Source organism: Chrysemys picta, chromosome 3 (genome assembly GCF_011386835.1).
Source record: "Chrysemys picta bellii isolate R12L10 chromosome 3, ASM1138683v2, whole genome shotgun sequence".
Lineage (NCBI taxonomy): Eukaryota > Metazoa > Chordata > Testudines > Emydidae > Chrysemys > Chrysemys picta.
In genome coordinates this window covers 61521280-61538659 of record NC_088793.1, presented here as the reverse complement: position 1 = coordinate 61538659, position 17380 = coordinate 61521280, and the positions used below count along the sequence as shown (strand labels likewise).

The 17380-nt window shown below is 37.6% G+C and overlaps 1 protein-coding gene across 26 annotated transcripts in view; it reads right to left on the bottom strand.

The window, feature by feature from the left end:
- Positions 1-707: 707 nt before the first annotated feature.
- The window catches only part of SENP6 (SUMO specific peptidase 6), a 147659-nt gene continuing 130986 nt past the window's right edge, over positions 708-17380 (bottom strand). For 25 of the 26 annotated variants that reach the window (XM_065588033.1, XM_065588023.1, XM_065588028.1 and 22 more), the window contains 6 exons: positions 16034-16473; positions 12587-12690; positions 9018-9106; positions 5521-5589; positions 5272-5422; positions 708-1858 (listed from right to left, as the gene is read on the bottom strand). In XM_065588033.1, coding sequence (XP_065444105.1) covers positions 1649-1858; positions 5272-5422; positions 5521-5589; positions 9018-9106; positions 12587-12690; positions 16034-16473 — 1063 coding nt within the window. In that variant the 3' untranslated portion in view covers positions 708-1648. Of the gene's footprint in view, positions 1859-5271; positions 5423-5520; positions 5590-9017; positions 9107-9554; positions 10075-12586; positions 12691-16033; positions 16474-17380 lie in introns of all 26 variants that reach the window. The other variant, XR_010599494.1, reaches the window with a different exon arrangement.

Below are 17380 nucleotides of genomic sequence, written 5' to 3'. Positions count from 1 at the left end.
GGGGAAATGTACAGAACCTCCCCCAAATCCCAGGGTCAAGCTATGCAAAAGGTAACATCCCAAGGTTGTGCAATCATGGTACCTTTCTGAGAAACCCTATTTGAAGGGTGGGTTCACCGACAGCTATCTGTGTAGGATTTCCCTGGCAGGACAAGTTATTTGGCAATGCTGTTAGGGTCTAGTGTGTGAAAAGCTGATGTAGAAGCACAAGTTTGCATGTGGATGGGCCAGTGTCTCTAGCTGATCTCAGCGGACCCACAGGGCTTGGGAGCTGAATTCCCTGGTTCTTTGACAATAGGAGAAGGAGGCAGCAAAGCACACTCACCAAAGAATTTGGAGAAAACACTGCGGGGTGGGGTGGGGTGAACCTTTGTTTTCCCCACCTCTCCCGCAGATTTTTTTTTTTAAATGGGAGGGGGCAATTTCCCCCTCCCTGTATATAAATTAATTAATGTTAAGGAAGGACTGAATTATTCAAGACCCTTGCAACAACAGTTCTTATTCTCTCATCTGCATAACAAAACCTTTTTAATATTTAAAGGGCTGTGCAAGGTAGTGGCTTCGTTCTGTACTACAAGAAATGCTGGCTTTATAAGGCTGTGTTTTTATATTGTTTAAAATCAGATTACACTGTGAAAATATCCAAATAAACTAATTATTTCCAACAGCTTAGTTTGATGCTACCTAGAATCAAGAATAAACAAATAAGCAAGCAATGAACACTGATATTTTGGTTTTTTTGGTGTGGACATTACAAAAAATAGTAATCATACATTTGTAAATGTTCATTACTTAGATAAAGCACATATGAATGTGACATTCAGAATTGTAACATAGAAAATGTAATGTGGGCAATCTGCTATCCAAGTACACTTACCAAAATACAATTTTATAGTGAGGGAACTTTCAAAATACAACTGTACAACATCTGGGATTCACAAAATATGATTTAATAGTATCACTCAAGACCACTTTATTTGAGTGATATAATACTGCTTGAGTAGTAATCTCTGGTCAAAGAGCAACTGTGTTTGCTGTTTAAAAAAAGAAGAAATGCATATCTTCTCATGACCCAAAATCTGAAGCATTCCCATTTAACAATTACATTGCTTACATTTGGATACTGTATGTGAGCATGTGAATTACCCTCTCTGGGGTCACAGTGCATTTTGACACGTACTCATTGTTTGTATATCAAGCAGAATAATCTTGTAAGGGCAAATGTAAAGGTCACAATATGAATTAATTATCTTGCTACCAGGTCATCCCCTATGTGTTACATGACAATTTTACTGAAAAAGAAAAAGTTAACCATTTCATCCTATAAATATTTTCTTTATTTGCTTTATGTTTAGAAGTAGCTATTTAAGTTCTATTAACAGAAATACATAACAAAAGCTTCCTAACAAGTGAAAAAAATTAATTACAAATGCTGAAAAAGTTGGCCTCATTAACATATGTACAAACTTGTTTACTTAATACATATCTTTTTGGGAATGTATTCCTTTTATGACACACATTTTTACAGGCATTAACATTCCCAAATAACTTTTGAGCAGAGAATACTCCAATTCTTTAGTCTGGGCAGACAAAGATAAAATATATTTCAGTTTTTGACTGCAGAGCTAACATGCAACAGACATAATATTTAGTCTGAGCTACTGTTGATAAATTGTTCTGTTGCTTCCTGCAGAGATCCTTCTGGTGAACGTAGGTCCTTCTGTCCCTTCTTTTCTTTGTTCTGCTGTTCCTGCAATTTCAGGATTATGTTTCGTATTTCTTCTCGTTTAGTTTTCATTCTGGGGCGTGGAAACCAGTCTGTTAAGTTCATTGGTAGCTCAAAATTGAGAATGGGATTCTGGAAAGAGTTCAGATGAGTATTATAACATAATCTTTATACAACCCAGTGATATTAAACACAAGACAATGCAATTGAGAATCTGGAATTGTCACCAAAACGTTCTCTCGCTCTGTAGTGAGTAACAAAGGAATCTCTGTAATCATCTTGGGGAACTAGATTTTTCAAAGTCATATTTGACTACCATTAAATGTTTTCCCACATGATCTGCAAGATGATTGATACTGGTTATTAAATGCTTACATTTTATAGAAACTTTAGAAAGTAGAAATGACATAAAGCTATTTATAAATGTAAAATAGTGCCTTCCATCCAAAAAGATCTCAAACCACTTTACAGATAATTTGATATAGGAATCACTCCACCCATCAATGAAAAGATACATTCCTTCCTCCTTCCCCTCCAGGCATCAGGGAATGGACTTCTATTTTTGTTTTACACTCCCCCCTAAATTCAAATAAATCATGGAGTAACCTGACATACACTAATGTTTAACCAAAGCAGTATGACTGAATTAACACAAAAGTTGCACAAATATTTTATTTAGACTGCAAAATCTTTTGGACACGCAGACCTTGCTTTCACATGTTAGTACTAATGATTTCGAACAAAAAGAAAACCATCTTACCATTTTTATGGAAAATTTTGGTAGCCTGAATGTAATAACCCAAACTGGAATCTGATCATGACGTTTGGGTTAATACCCCTACTCATGTAAGTGTCTTTAATGACCACAATTAGTCAGGAACTTCAATTTTACATTTCATCTGAAAAGCAGTGCCTTCAGCAGCACAGCACTCCTTACCACCTTGCTGGGCACTGCTTTAAACAGATCAGAGAAAAGGATATTATCCTATTTAGTCACCAGCATCACTTCTTACAGCATCATTCTTTTCTCATTGGAGATGTATCAGCCACACATTTTACTGTGCTGAGTGATTATGTTTTAAGAGATCTGACCAAATTACAACGATTACTATAAAACATTTATAGACTACTGCAGGTTTCCATGGCACATTCTAGAACTCACAAATATAAAAATCTTGAAATCCCTTTCACCAACAGAAGTTGGTCCAATAAAAGATGTTACCTCACCCACCTTGTGTATCTAATATCCTGGGACTGATATAGCTACCTTCAGTTAGATTAATGTATGGTCAGTTGTACCGTATATACGCGATCATAAGCTGGTTTGATTATAAGCCAACCCCCTCAAGATGGATTAGTAAAAATGGAAATTTTTTATAACCTGTTCATAAGCCGACTCTATAATTCAGGGGTCAGCAAACTTTGGCTCCTGGGCCATCAGGATAAGCTGCTGGTGGGCCGACATAGTTTGTTTACCTCGAGTATCCGCAGGCACGGAGGTAAATCTAAGTAAACAAAGCGTCCCGGCGCACCAGCTGCTTACCCTGACAGGCCAGGACAGCAACTGGTGGGGAAATTGTTTTTGAGGGGGAGAATCTGGGGGTCAGGGGAGTAACCTGTGACCACTCCCCACATGACCCCACCCCTAGCCTGGGACCCCCACACTCTCCCCATCCCATCCCTTCCCACCTTATCTGGGGAGGATGTCTCTGACCTGGATGGAGCTGCTCTGGCAGGCTGGGCAGCATGGCTGCAGCCTGCTCAGCAGGCCAGACCTGGTGGCGCGGCCGCAGTATGTTCCAGTGGGCTGGGCCAGGCGGCACGGCTGCAGCATGCTCCGGCACGCTGGGCGGTGCGGCCACAGCCTGCTTTGGGGGGCGAGGCCGAGTGGCACAGCTGCAGCCCCGGAGCTACAGCCCCGGGAAGCAGCGTGGCCAAAAGCGGAGAGACTCTGGCCCCGCCTCTTCCCTTCTGGCTGTGCTGCCTCTCCTTGCTCTCTCTGTTGGGGAGGGGGGCTCTATACCCATTCATAAGCCGACCCCCTTCTCTGGGGCTTTCCTTTCTTACTAAAAAAATTCGGCTTATGAACAAGTATATACGGTAATTACTTTTTAGCATGATAAGAAAGAGACATCTCTTATGTTTCCTAATTATTGTATTTGTCGGTCAAAGCTGTTTTACTTTCAAAACATATAGGTTAGGTTTTTAAATATGAGTAGAGATGGATTTTAAATAAATCCATGTCTAAGGAAAAAAGTACAAGAAATAACATTCTGTAGCTGCTTCCCTTCCTCTATTTCTTTTTCTTCACTTTTTTTAGTAACAGTTATGGCCCCTGCTTTACCTTAAACACCACTTTTTTTTTTTTTTTTTTTTTTTTTTTTTAATTTCTGCTATTTGCCTGGTAGCTGAAACAATTATTGGGACTTTTCTGTAATTTTCAAATATATTAGTAACCAAAACTGACTGGATTATTTATCAACTCAAAAATATTCAATGACTGTGCATCTAATACAAGATTAAGAGCCAAATTCTCCCCCACATGTTATTTCCTGCAGTATAATGTGGCTCACAGGGGATATGCCAGAGGCAAGGAGCATCCCTGACTGACAATTTCTTTAATCATGTTGACAGACCAGATAGGGTGAAAGACTCAGTCTGTAGTAATTTAGGAACTATTCTGCAGGGTGAGTGGGCTGAAAATGATTACAGAACTTGGTTGCCTCTTAACTCCTTCACCATATGAAGAATTGGAACCTCTAGTACCTCATGACTGCAGATTCATGCAAAGAGGGAATATATCATGAAGACAGTTCTTGCCTGCCATGTTCCCCAGGTTAGTTCACATGGAAGTGTGCATTAGGCTCTAATTTGAAGGTAAAAGTAATAAAATATGTAAGAAAGTTAAAAGAGAAGCTTATCAAAGTCAAATTCTGGTCCTATGGAAATCATGGGAGTTATACTGTTTTATTTCAATGCAACAAGGATTTGGTTCTTATCTGGTAACAATTCAGTAATTTAACTGCACATCCAGGTGGCTGAGCTTCTTAAATTCTAGTGTAGTGAGAAGTCCAATGAGAGAAGTTTACAGTAACTGAGTATATTCAAAACCCTATTTCCTGGATTATTGGAAGAAAAAACCCTCAAGAATTAGATATACTTACTAGGTTGTCAAAACGTTAATAGAAGCTTTTTTTGTGTTTAAAGCTGAATTGATTACAAGGCTCACTTAAAACTGTGTTGCTGAAGGCATAATTTAAAAATATGTTTGCACTGTGTGCAGCAATGGAAAACATCATTTTTCTTAATGTTTTCCTCAGAAACATCCATATCTTCTAAATTGTATGTTGTGACACTTTTTCTGTGTGATCATTAAATATGAGAACTATTGTCTTTTCCAGAATGGATTTGTTTCATCTTGCAAACTTGTTTTACTACACCCATAAATCCTGTTGCACTGGAATGCTTCCCATTCTTTAAACTAAGTTTTATTTGACTAATGCAGGATACAAAATAAATACCATGACAGAAGCAAGTAAACTTACCTCAAAAAAGCTCTCCACATATTGCAGTACATACACTCCACAATCACTGAAGTTGTTCTGTTGTGGCACTTTTGGATTGGAGCCTTTCATGACATCTTTGGAGAAACTTCTTTTACTACCTTTCCTGACTTCCCATTCTACTTCCAAATATCTGTGACAAAAGGTGTACAGAAATCAAGACTTTTTTTATCCTTATGGAATGTTAAAACTTTTGAAAAAAAAAAATGGAATTCCAGGTTTAGAACTTACTCCCTTAGTATTTTCACAACATTTGACCTGGAAGGGCCTCTCAGGGAGTCCATAAGCAGAATGCAGGGTCTATGAATGAGAAAAAGTTTGTTTGTTTTTTTACACACTGGGAAGTACTAAGCATTTTATAACAATTAGAAAAGCACAAAAAGTTATATTACAACTTGTTTTGAAGTCAGTATAAGTGCAAAATAAGTTATCTCTAGATTTAACATTTCACTAAGTCCAGAAAGCTTTAGTGGCTATTTAAAAATGTTAATTTTAAAGGATCACATTGTGTCTGAAAATTATTTACTTATTAGCTAGGTCTACACTGCAAAGAGAAACCTATTACACTGAGTCTCAAAGCTTGGGTTAACTGACTCAGGCTCGCAGGTCTTGAGCTGTGGGGCTAGAAATAGCAGTGTAGACGCTACTGCTCAGGCTGAAACCCAGGCTCCGAGACTCTTCCCTCTCGCTAGGTTTCACAGCCCAGGCTCAAACCCAAGCAGGAATGTCTACACTGCTATTTCTAGCCTGAGTAAATTGACCCAGGCTCTGAGACTCAGTGCCACGGGTTTTTCTTTGCAGTGTAGACATACCCTTTGTTACACATAAGATCTAAAGATACTCTCATTGAAAGATTAGAGAAAAAACTTACTCTATTCTTCCAACGTGTAACTCTGGGCATTTGACAAAACTGGGAGTACAGTGAGTGCCCTTGATCTTCTTGTACAGTTATTTAAGTGCTCTACCAGATCTTAAGCATGTACTTAACTTTAATTATGTGACTAATCCCATTGAAATTAATGGCATCCTGGAAATGAAGCATGTGCTTAAACACTTAGCTGGATTAGGCCTTCATCAATTTTGTTTTTTGTGTGCGTCTTTCACACAGCAATAGGGAAAAGGAGGACATTTAAAATAAAATGCACTTGTAAATTCCCGAGATTCCATCTCTTATACTAAACTTTTTTTTTTTTTTTAAATTGACTAGATTTCAAGTTGACAATGTCCCTTTAGGAAAACAGCAAACAAAACAATGAAGAAAATGTAGAGTACACATTGTCAGATAACTGCAACAGAAATACAGTTAATGATTTAATATACAGTTATATATAGTCAGTATCAAAATGACAATGTCCTCTTTTTTATAAGTAATATAAACAAATATTTCAGAAACTCATTTACTGCTTTAAGTTGTAAGTCAGTACAATGGCATAACAAATGTCTACACTTAAAAAAACAAACAAAAAACAACAACAACAACAAAAAAAACCAAACACACGTTTCCCATATTTTGGGGAAAAAACCTAACTACCTCTTCAACTTACTCAGTGAACCTAACACAGAAAAAAAGTTTTGCATGAGCATTTAGTTTCCAGAACTTTCCAACCACTGGCAGTAAAAGTTGAAGCAAAAGAAAAGTCATAAAAAAAAAAAAAAAAATCAGGCAAAACACCTTTTGAAAAAGTTAGATTGCACTAATATTTGCTACTTGTTCATATACTTATCACTGCTAACAGTGGAGACAACTTGTCCTTGTATTCATGCACCCAAATGAACAGCCTACTCCCAACAACAGAAAACAAATGCAATGTTCAGATACTGCAAAAATTGTTTTGTACTACATCTTATACCAGGGGTAGGCAACCTATGGAACGTGGCCAAAGGCGGCACACGAGCTGATTTTCAGTGACGCTCACACTGCCCGGGTCCTGGCCACCGTCCGGGGGGGGGGGGGCAGCTCTGCATTTTAATTTAATTTTAAATGAAGCTTCTTAAACATTTTAAAAACTTTATTTACTTTACATACAACAAGAGTTTAGTTATATATTATAGACTTACAGAAAGAGACCTTCTAAAAACATTAAAATGTATTAGTGGCACGCGAAACCTTAAATTTGAGTGAATAAATGAAGACTCGGCACACCACTTCTGAAAGGTTGCGGACCCCGGTCTTATACTTTTATAGATGATGCTACTGCAAGTAATTACTTTTCAAAGTAGAATGGAAATATTTAACCATGTTTATAGTAAAAATAAAAATGTTAGCCTAGTAATTGTAAAAATTTTTGTATTGCACAGCCTTTAAACTTCGAAACAAGGTATATTACTTACACAAGCAATGGGTTTTTAAATATTAAAATATTGTTTCAGGGAAGAGGTGCATTTTAAATTAATAAAGAAATGAAACCCCAACATTATTTTTGTTGTTGTTAAACCAAGATTTTGACAGGACACTTTGAGGATCTTGTTAGTAAAAGGGACCTTATGGTTATGTGTGACGATATTAAAGAGTTTATGGCTTATAAAGTGATGTGTCCATTTCTACAGACAGACTAGAGTTCAAAGTGCTAAAGGTAATCCATGGCACATTAAGCCTTTTTATTTTGGGTGGGAGCAGTGTCAAAGGGGGGAAATCACCATCTGCATGGGGTATTTCATTTCAAACCATAACTTGAAGCCATTGCACTTCAAGCTGTGATATTCTTACATCTCACAAGTTAGGTTTATTTCTGCTGTTATAAATAGGGCATAAAACATAATTAATTATGGATGATACACATGCATTAAACCATTATGTATTTGTTACTGTAAGCTTTATATTATAATATTATAACATACTTGCATTTTTTTCCTTCTTGTATTATATAATATAACACAAAGGAAAAACGAGGAAGGAAAAATAGGATTAAAAGGTAGAGAAAGAATAGAAGGGAAGCTGTAAAGGCATCAATGCTAATTAAAAAGCATTTATGACTTTAGAAGCCTACATTTTTATCACTTAAAATGTGAACTACTAAAGCTAGTGATAGGCAATAAATTTGCTTTTTCATAGCTTTCTGGTTCTTGGAATCCAGTTCTCATGTTTGCAATAGAAAGAAATGTTTTAGCGAAAAGCAATTACAGAAGTAACAGATTTTCTGTTGTGACTGTTCTGAACAAAGCAAAGGAAATACACCTAACAGGTAAGTCAGGGAAAGAGGTGCAAGAAAGAGGACAACTGCACAATATTTTTTTGGCAAGAAATGGAGACTGTATAAATATTTTAGCTTTATATTATTTAATATCTGTCCCATTCTCCCCTGCTAATTTGAGATGCCCACAACTAATGTCTTAATTCAACATCTATTTAGGCACATGTTGAATTGTAAGCAATTTCCTATGTATTTTGCTAAATAGGGATGGAACTTAAGTAGTTTGCTGAACTGGAGCCTAAATATTAAGTCACTAAGAACAGCAGCTTTATTAGAATAAAAATATCTTCAGATGCTTGTAAAAGCAAGTCTTTCAACCTTAGCAAACCAAAAGGGAATATCTATTTTCAGTGCATAAGGAGTTCCACACAAAATCCTAAAACGAGATTATACTGCAAAATATAGAAACCTCTAAACATATAAACAGTATGTTAGCAGCATCTTATAAAGTTTGAGTGACACCCTCTTAGTGCTGTCATTCTGTTTTACATTGTATTAGTCTGAAGCTCGTTCTAATTAATATATCTCTATACTTACTGTATGCAGATATTAGGCTTCAGATGCCACTGTCCCAACTCTGAATTACAGTTATCATCTACAAGACCTCCATCATCGCTGCTGTCTTCCTACAAAAACAAAATATTTGTGGGAGCTTATAGGCTGACTGCTTTTTAAATGGAATGCAAATACAAATTTTACTTATTATATTTATAGTATTTACTTAAGACAGGGAACTCAAATTTAGCATACTTTACTCCCACAAATTAACAGTAAATTTTGCATCCTCAAACTTTCAGCTAACATTACTCCATGTCAATTTCCTATTGAGGAGACTCAGCAAACCTACCAGGATTGGGAGACGGCTTTTCAAAAAACAAAAGAAAAAAGTACAGCAAAATTATTTGAAAATCTTTTGGAGGGAACTAGCCAACTCACAATGCAATGTGTTCCCAAGTTGAGGGAGAATTTAGATGGCTGTTCTCTGGCATCAGTGTCATGCACATTTCACCTATGGCTGTGCCTTCTTAAAGGTTTCTATTGCAGTCAGCCTCTATATATTTTAGCTCAACTTACCTGTTTCTATTCCAATTCTGGAAAATTCTGATAGATGTGAATGGTAACTTCAAATCCAGGCTGAATCCTGAGCTGCTGCTGCAACAAGAAGATTCAACATACCCCCTTCTCCTCCCAAAATGCAGGGACTGAGGCCAAGACAGCCTACACCATTCTCCTGACTGCCTCCCTCCACCAACCCCAACTCAGACTCTCTGCCCATCCGTCTTACGGGCCTCTCAGTCATCTGTTCCCAGCAAAGGTTTCCTTTTCATTGAGGATTTAGGGAGTGCCAGAGAAAAGACAATAAGAAGTCTATTTGGGGGAAGGCTTAAAGCAGACCACGGCACCATCATGAACTGGGAGAGATGAGTTTAGTCTATCTGCAACAGTAGTTTAGGTTTCAGCCCAGATATGAGGTTTTGACCACACAAAAAAACCACAAATGCAAACCTTGAAAAAGATTATTCAGTATCCTGGGCTCGGTAGGAAGAATGCTGCTTAACAAAACTCCAATCCCAAGGTGTGATGTACTCAGTCTCTTTTTCGGAGAGGGAGATAAATGGTAGAACAGAAGACTCCTATTACTTATGTGAAAGGATTTGAGGGTCTCTGATCCTTTGATTTCAGATGTGAAGACCTGCACTGGCACTGGTTCAGTTCTAATGGCCTCTTAAGGGAGGATAACTTTGTATACACCTTCCCTAAGGACAATACAGCCTTTACAGGCCCCGGAAGAATGCCCTCCCTCCCAGGATCTCAAAGCAGTAGGCCTACAATGGGTTTGTAAAGGACATTTTCCACTAAGACCCCACATTTTTAAAATCCCAATGTTTTCTTCTGATCCTCTGATTTGGGAGTGGAGAGTGAAAGACGACAAACCTAGACAAAAACCCCAATTTAAATTTAATTAATTAAAAAAAAATACTAACATCTATCTACAAATTCTGTCTATTGCCAAGGAATGGCATTTAAAGAACAGAGAGTGGATGGTTCCAGGACCTGCTATGAAGACAGAAGCAGAGGAACTGAGGGAAAGTACTAGTCACTGATCTCTTAAAACCTCAGCTAAATCATTATACTCCATGGTCAATAAGCAAAACTGCACAAAGCATAGTGCATGATCTGTACAGCAGATTCTTACTGAGCCAATTTCGTGAAAAAGGATATTGTTAATCTTCTAGCAGCTAAAATGCAAGTATAATTCTAATACTGAGCAACAAATGCTCTAGGTTCTAATGTTACAAATGTCAAATCTAGGTTTCACACAATACATAATTTACTATCTGCATACTGCTTTTAAAAACACTCTTCACACATACAATCTGATTTTTATTCTTCAGAAGGGGAACAATAGTACACATTCTTCACCGAGAAGTCTGAAGGAATGCCTAACATAGTGAATGCTAATGGGAAGGGGGTAGGTTTAGCAGATAAAATAAAAAAAGAACAAGTTAAAAATCATTTAGAAAAGTTAGATGCCTGCAAGTCACCAGGGCCTGATGAAATGCATCCTAGAATACTCAAGGAGCTAATAGAGGAGGTATCTGAGCCTCTAGCTATTATCTTTGGAAAATCATGGGAAACGGGAGAGATTCCAGAAGACTGGAAAAGGGCAAATATAGTGCCCATCTATAAAAAGAGAAATAAAAACAACCCAGGAAACTACAGACCAGTTAGTTTAACGTCTGTGCCAGGGAAGATAATGGAGCAAGTAATTAAGGAAATCTTCTGCAAACACTTGGAAGGTGGTAAGGTGATAGGGAACAGCCAGCATGGATTTGTAAAGAACAAATCATGTCAAACCAATCTGATAGCTTTCTTTGATATGATAACGAGCCTTGTGGATAAGGGAGAAGCTGTGGATGTGGTATACCTAGACTTTAGTAAGGCATTTGATATGGTCTCGCATGATATTCTTATCAATAAACTAGGCAAATAAAATTTAGATGGGGCTACTATAAGCTGGGTGCATAACTGGCTGGATAACCGTACTCAGAGAGTTGTTATTAATGGTTCCCAATCCTGCTGGAAAGGCATAACGAGTGGGGTTCCGCAGGGGTCTGTTTTGGGACCGACTCTGTTCAATATCTTCATTAACGACTTAGATATTGGCATAGAAAGTATGCTTATTAAGTTTGCGGATGATACCAAACTGGGAGGGATTGCAACTGCTTTGGAGGACAGGGTCATAATTCAAAATGATCTGGACAAATTGGAGAAATGGTCTGAGGTAAACAGGATGAAGCTTAACAAAGACAAATGCAAAGTGCTCCACTTAGGAAAAAAAAAAATCAGTTTCACACATACAGAATGGGAAGAGACTGTCTAGGAAGGAGTATGGCAGAAAGGGATCTAGGGGTTATAGTGGACCACAAGCTAAATATGAGTCAACAGTGTGATGCTGTTGCAAAAAAAGCAAACATGATTCTGGGATGTATTAACAGGTGTGTTGTGAGCAAGACACGAGAAGTCATTCTTCTGCTCTACTCTGCTCTGGTTAGGCCTCAGCTGGAGTGTTGTGTCCAGTTCTGGGCACCGCATTTCAAGAAAGATGTGGAGAAATTGGAAAGGGTCCAGAGAAGAGCAACAAGAATGATTAAAGGTCTTGAGAACATGACCTATGAAGGAAGGCTGAAAGAATTGGGTTTGTTTAGTTTGGAAAAGGAAGACTGAGAGGGGACATGATAGCAGTTTTCAGGTATCTAAACGGGTGTCATAAGGAGGAGGGAGAAAACTTGTTCACCTTAGCCTCTAAGAATAGAACAAGAAGCAATGGGCTTAAACTGCAGCAAGGGAGGCCTAGGTTGGACATTAGGAAAAAGTTCCTAACTGTCAGGGTGGTTAAACACTGGAATAAATTGCCTAGGGAGGTTGTGGAATCTCCATCTCTGGAGATATTTAAGAGTAGGTTAGATAAATGTCCATCAGGGATGGTCTAGACAGTATTTGGTCCTGCCATGCGGGCAGGGGACTGGACTCGATGACCTCTCGAGGTCCCTTCCAGTCCTAGAATCTATGAATTACCTAAGCAACATTATTAAATTCTTTACCTGGTTATCTTGATCTTCAGAAAAATCTATAAGCTCATCTTCATTTAGTTTACTGCCATCAGTGGAGTCTTCGCTATAGTTCAGCCTGATTTTGTGCAAGCCATCTGTATTAAACACAGATAGCCATACATTTAAAAATCAAATACAACATCATTTTTATAACCTCATAATGGACTAAGTGAAGTGTTCCTCACAAATAACATTTCAGAAAGTGTTTTGCATTTGAAATCTTTAGACCTAGACCAAAACGATAACTAGTGAAACTAAGCTACATGCATTTATGCCACTAGCAAAATTCTGTGTTGCAAGTTACTTCCTGAAAGCTTTACATTTCCAAAGGAACTTTACAAACACTAGTCTCAGAGCCCTTGTGAAGTAGGAAATAAATATACCAGTGTTACAGATGAGAAAGCAGAGACATTATGTGACTTGTTCCTTGATCACAGCATTACAGCTCAGTTCTTCTCCATGAAACCTTTGCCTAATGTACTCAATGTTTTCCCACACAAACGAGTTACCCTTTCTGTGCTTTACTTCTTGCATCTATCAAAACAAGACTAGTAATACTTTGTACTTAAAGTCCTTTTTCTTTGGTAGGATTCAAAGCACTTGCCAAGAGTGAGTTAAAACATTATTGGTCCTATTTTACACATGACTTAACTAAGGCATAGTTTTGAAGTAATTTGCCTAGAAGTACAGGTCAAGACTCACTCCCTTAACCCAAATGGGTATTTTAAAGATGAAAGCAGCAACAGAAAGTGGGGGTGTATTTTTACAGAATCTGTTCCCTCCCCCACAAATGTTGGTATGACTGAGTTGGAGCAATTCAGAAAACTAGGTTTTTTCACTATGCTATAGCTGCTAACCCTATGCATTCAAAAGTCATGGGACAGGCCTTCAAATAAATGAGATTTGTTTTAAAATCTCATATTTTGTATATAGATATACACACACACACACACACGTTAAATATATACGAGTTTCTTTTTATTTGTCTTCTTGTTTCTGAGCCTTGTTTCATGTTTTCAAACTTCTCTGTACGATAAAGTACTGGAAACTTTCATTTAAAAAAAAAAAAAGGAAGCTGATAGTTGATATTTTTCTTAAAGCCCCACCTGCTGGAAATAAGATTGAATGAGACTATCACAAGACTGGTGATAAACTGGAGCTGGAAACACAGCTATGCATTTAAATAGCTGTTCACCTACGCCCAGTGTATCTAGGGGTTTAACTTAATAGTTTAAAATATGACTTTTCTATGGCACAGATACCTGGGGAGTAAGGAGGAAAAGGATATTAGAACATACAGTAGAACCTCAGAGTTACAAACACCTCAGGAATGGAGGGTGTTCATAACTCTGAACAAAACGTTATAGTTGTTCTTTCAAAAGTTTACACTGAACACTGACTTAATATAGCTTTGAAACATTTCTATGCAAAAGAAAAATGCTGCTTTCCCTTTATTTTATTTTTTTAGCAGTTTAACACAGTATTGTAATTGGTTTTTTTTTTTTGGTCTCTGCTGCTGCCTGATTATGTACTTCCAGTTCCAAATGAGGTGTGTGGTTGACTGGTCAGTTCGTAACTCTGGTGTTCATAACTCTCAGGTTCTACTGTAATTCCATCATCTTATGAATTATTAAAGCAACTGGGCAAAGCATGTAACAAATGTTATGGATGTCAAATTTGAAGTGTAAAGGATTAGCAACTGTGAGCCACCTATAAATCACAACTAACAAAATAGTGGGAAAACTGCATTTTCTTCTCCCTCTCATAACTCAGACACTTGACGATACATATTTTGTTCAAACTTTTCAAAAAAGTTTCACTTTGAGGCAGACATCGAGCATGGAAAATTTCAGGCACAAAGACTAAAATTAGGGAAGTTAGCAGCATATGAAGATGGGGTCATTCTAGAAATCATTTTGAAGTCTTAACTTTAGCAGCCACTACATTCACCAGCCATTATAATTTTACCGCTAGTAGAGTATTTTGAAATAGTATTCCCTTTAAATAAGGTTGAAGGTGGAGATGTTTTGCATAAGCAAGCTAAAAACTTCAGGTAAAAAAGAAAAAGCCACCACATGTCCAAATTTAAGTTCTGAGAACATGGGTACAATTTTCAAAAACACCTACATGACTTATGGCCCTTAAGTCCCATATTCAAAAGTGTCTTAGGCCCTTAGAAGTCTAAATCGAACTTTAAGAAATAATTCACAGGCATCAAATATGTAATAATATATTTTGACGCATTTCCTTCTTCCTCCTCTTCCCTTTCCACTATGATGCTGACAGAAGAGCTGAGGGAGTCTCTTGCTTGGAACAGAAAGTAAATGAAAGAAACAGAAAAAAGCCACACAACTGCAGCAATTGTGCACTGAAGTTTTATACAATCAAATGTTAATGAAACTTTGAAGTTTCATACATACTTATATTTATAGAATAACCGGATTTATATTCCTTGTGAAACCTAGAAAAATTAAATCTGTTAAACTCCCTCATCCACATAATTAAGACTGCATACGAAGATCAAACCTAACATGATCTCTGTATTACCTCACTAAACATCTCTCTCAATTCAAATACATTCCCATTTATGACTACCATTTCTGGAAACTAATTGAATGTTTTGAGATGTTCCTAACCAAGACAATTTACATTATTTTAGAGTAATATTTCATGACAGTATTAACAACTTTACTAAAATGTAATTGCATAATGTTTACTATATTATGACCATCCACTAATTCTGTAAGACTATCAGAAAGATCAAGGGTCCCATTCTGCAAAGATTTATGCAGGTGCTGAACTTGCTCACTGAGAGTAATCCAGTTGAAGTCAATGGGACTAATCATAACATAAGTCTTTGAGGCACTAGAGCCAAAGTCTCTCCAGAAAGATTTCTGGTTCAACAGTGCCCGGCCCAGTGCACTTAATCAGTTCCCTGCCACTGCAGGAGTCTCAGATAAAAGTCAGGCTGGAAGTGTCAAGTTGGTCAGCCAATCACTGTGCTACCCAAAAATCAGTGAACACACTTGAAAATGCTGGCCTTCATCTTTCTGTCTGTGCCCATCTGTGAAATGGTAAAGATACATACATCTTTGTGAAGCATTCACACGAATGCTTAAAAGTGTTAAATACCACAGAAAGCTCATGAGGAAATGAATCTCTTACTCATGCATGGATTAGATGATGTGTTGTAAGGCAGGTATGGGGAGAGGCCCATACACATTGATAGATGGAGGATACAAAAATTAAATAGCCTCATTTCCTGAGTTGTTCATCTTGTGCACTGAATGCAGAAAAAAGTATGTGAAATTGTATAATAATACATACGTACAGGAGAGAAGAACCAAGGTTCCACAGCTGAGATACCTTTCTTCTGATAATATGAACTCTCTGAAATCTTACATCCTAAAGTAATCGAAAGATTTTAAAAGTACATACCCATAGGTTGTACAGCAGTTGTGTATTCACTCTGCATGCCATTCTCATCTGCAGTCCTATGATCAAGTTTATGACATGCAGATTCCACGGTCCTAGGTTCTTCTGAATCACTGTCTATTTGATTTACTTTCTTAATTCCACTTTTTCCCCTACAAGGGCTTCTTCTACAATATAGTGACTCACTGTCCTCCATTTCCCTGTTTGTGTCAGTTAAAGCTACAGGAAGTTTTTTGTTCAGTGTTCTCTTTACTGTAGATTTGGAAGGAGAGCTTTGTGAAGACGAATCCAATTCATTTGGCAAAGGAGATGGAGTGCTGCTCTCTCTCTCTGAGGAGGATGCTTTTATTTGCATTGGTGTACTTTCATGGTAGTGAGGATTTGGTTCATATCTGGGTTTTTCTAAACCAGGAAAACAGATGACAGCTAAAAACCAGTGAGCACTGCAAAAGAAAAATAAATTAGTAAGTTTATATTGATTTAATGTTTAAAGTTATCAAAAATAAAGTGGCAAAAATTGTAGTTAGCAATGAGTATTGGGGATGGGAGTTGATTTGTTTTTCCACTTTCCTGAACAGATTTGCTTTAAGCATCCATAACATTCTCCGAAGGCAGAATTATTCCTTGTACTTAGCTAGCCACCAAACTCATTAATAGGATATGTTTAGTTAAGCAGGGACACTGTCTGGATATTTCTTTCACTCATTGTTCATACTCCTTTTCCTCCTCTGAAGCTTAAATATATAAAGTTTCCTTATTTTTTCCTCCTCCAGTGTGGACTAGTTTGTTAACTGCAGAGCTGATATTTTACAACTGCATCTCATTTTTTTCCCCCTGGAGATTCTGTACTTGAAGCCCAGCCTGCATGTTCAGTCAATCAGTCTTGACTGTTGTTGGCATGGCCAGCCCACAATCTCCAGCTCCCTAAACCCTCTAATTATAAGTATGATCCCACACACCTCTTCCAATACCATGTAACCTCTGGTGGAGGAAGAACAGAGGAAGAAGAAGTGGGGACAATGCTGCCAGCACCACCACCAGTGTGTGAAGCCATAGGGGAAGAGAGTTTACACTTCTTCCACTCCAGTGTCCAAAACAAAAACAAAAACAAAAAAACTGAGAGGAAACAAACCAACCAACCTACTCAGAAACAAATCTTGTAAAGTGAGATTCAAACCCCAGTTTCTCCCACAATAGGTGTTTCAGCCCTTTGCCATTACAAGTTTCACTGAGAACCTGCATCTCCACACAATCACACGTGGAGTGACAGCAAATTAGAGATTGGGGAGTTGGGGGTAATCTGATTGAGTTCTCCTGGAGCTATTGTAACAGAAACAAAACAAAGCCAAA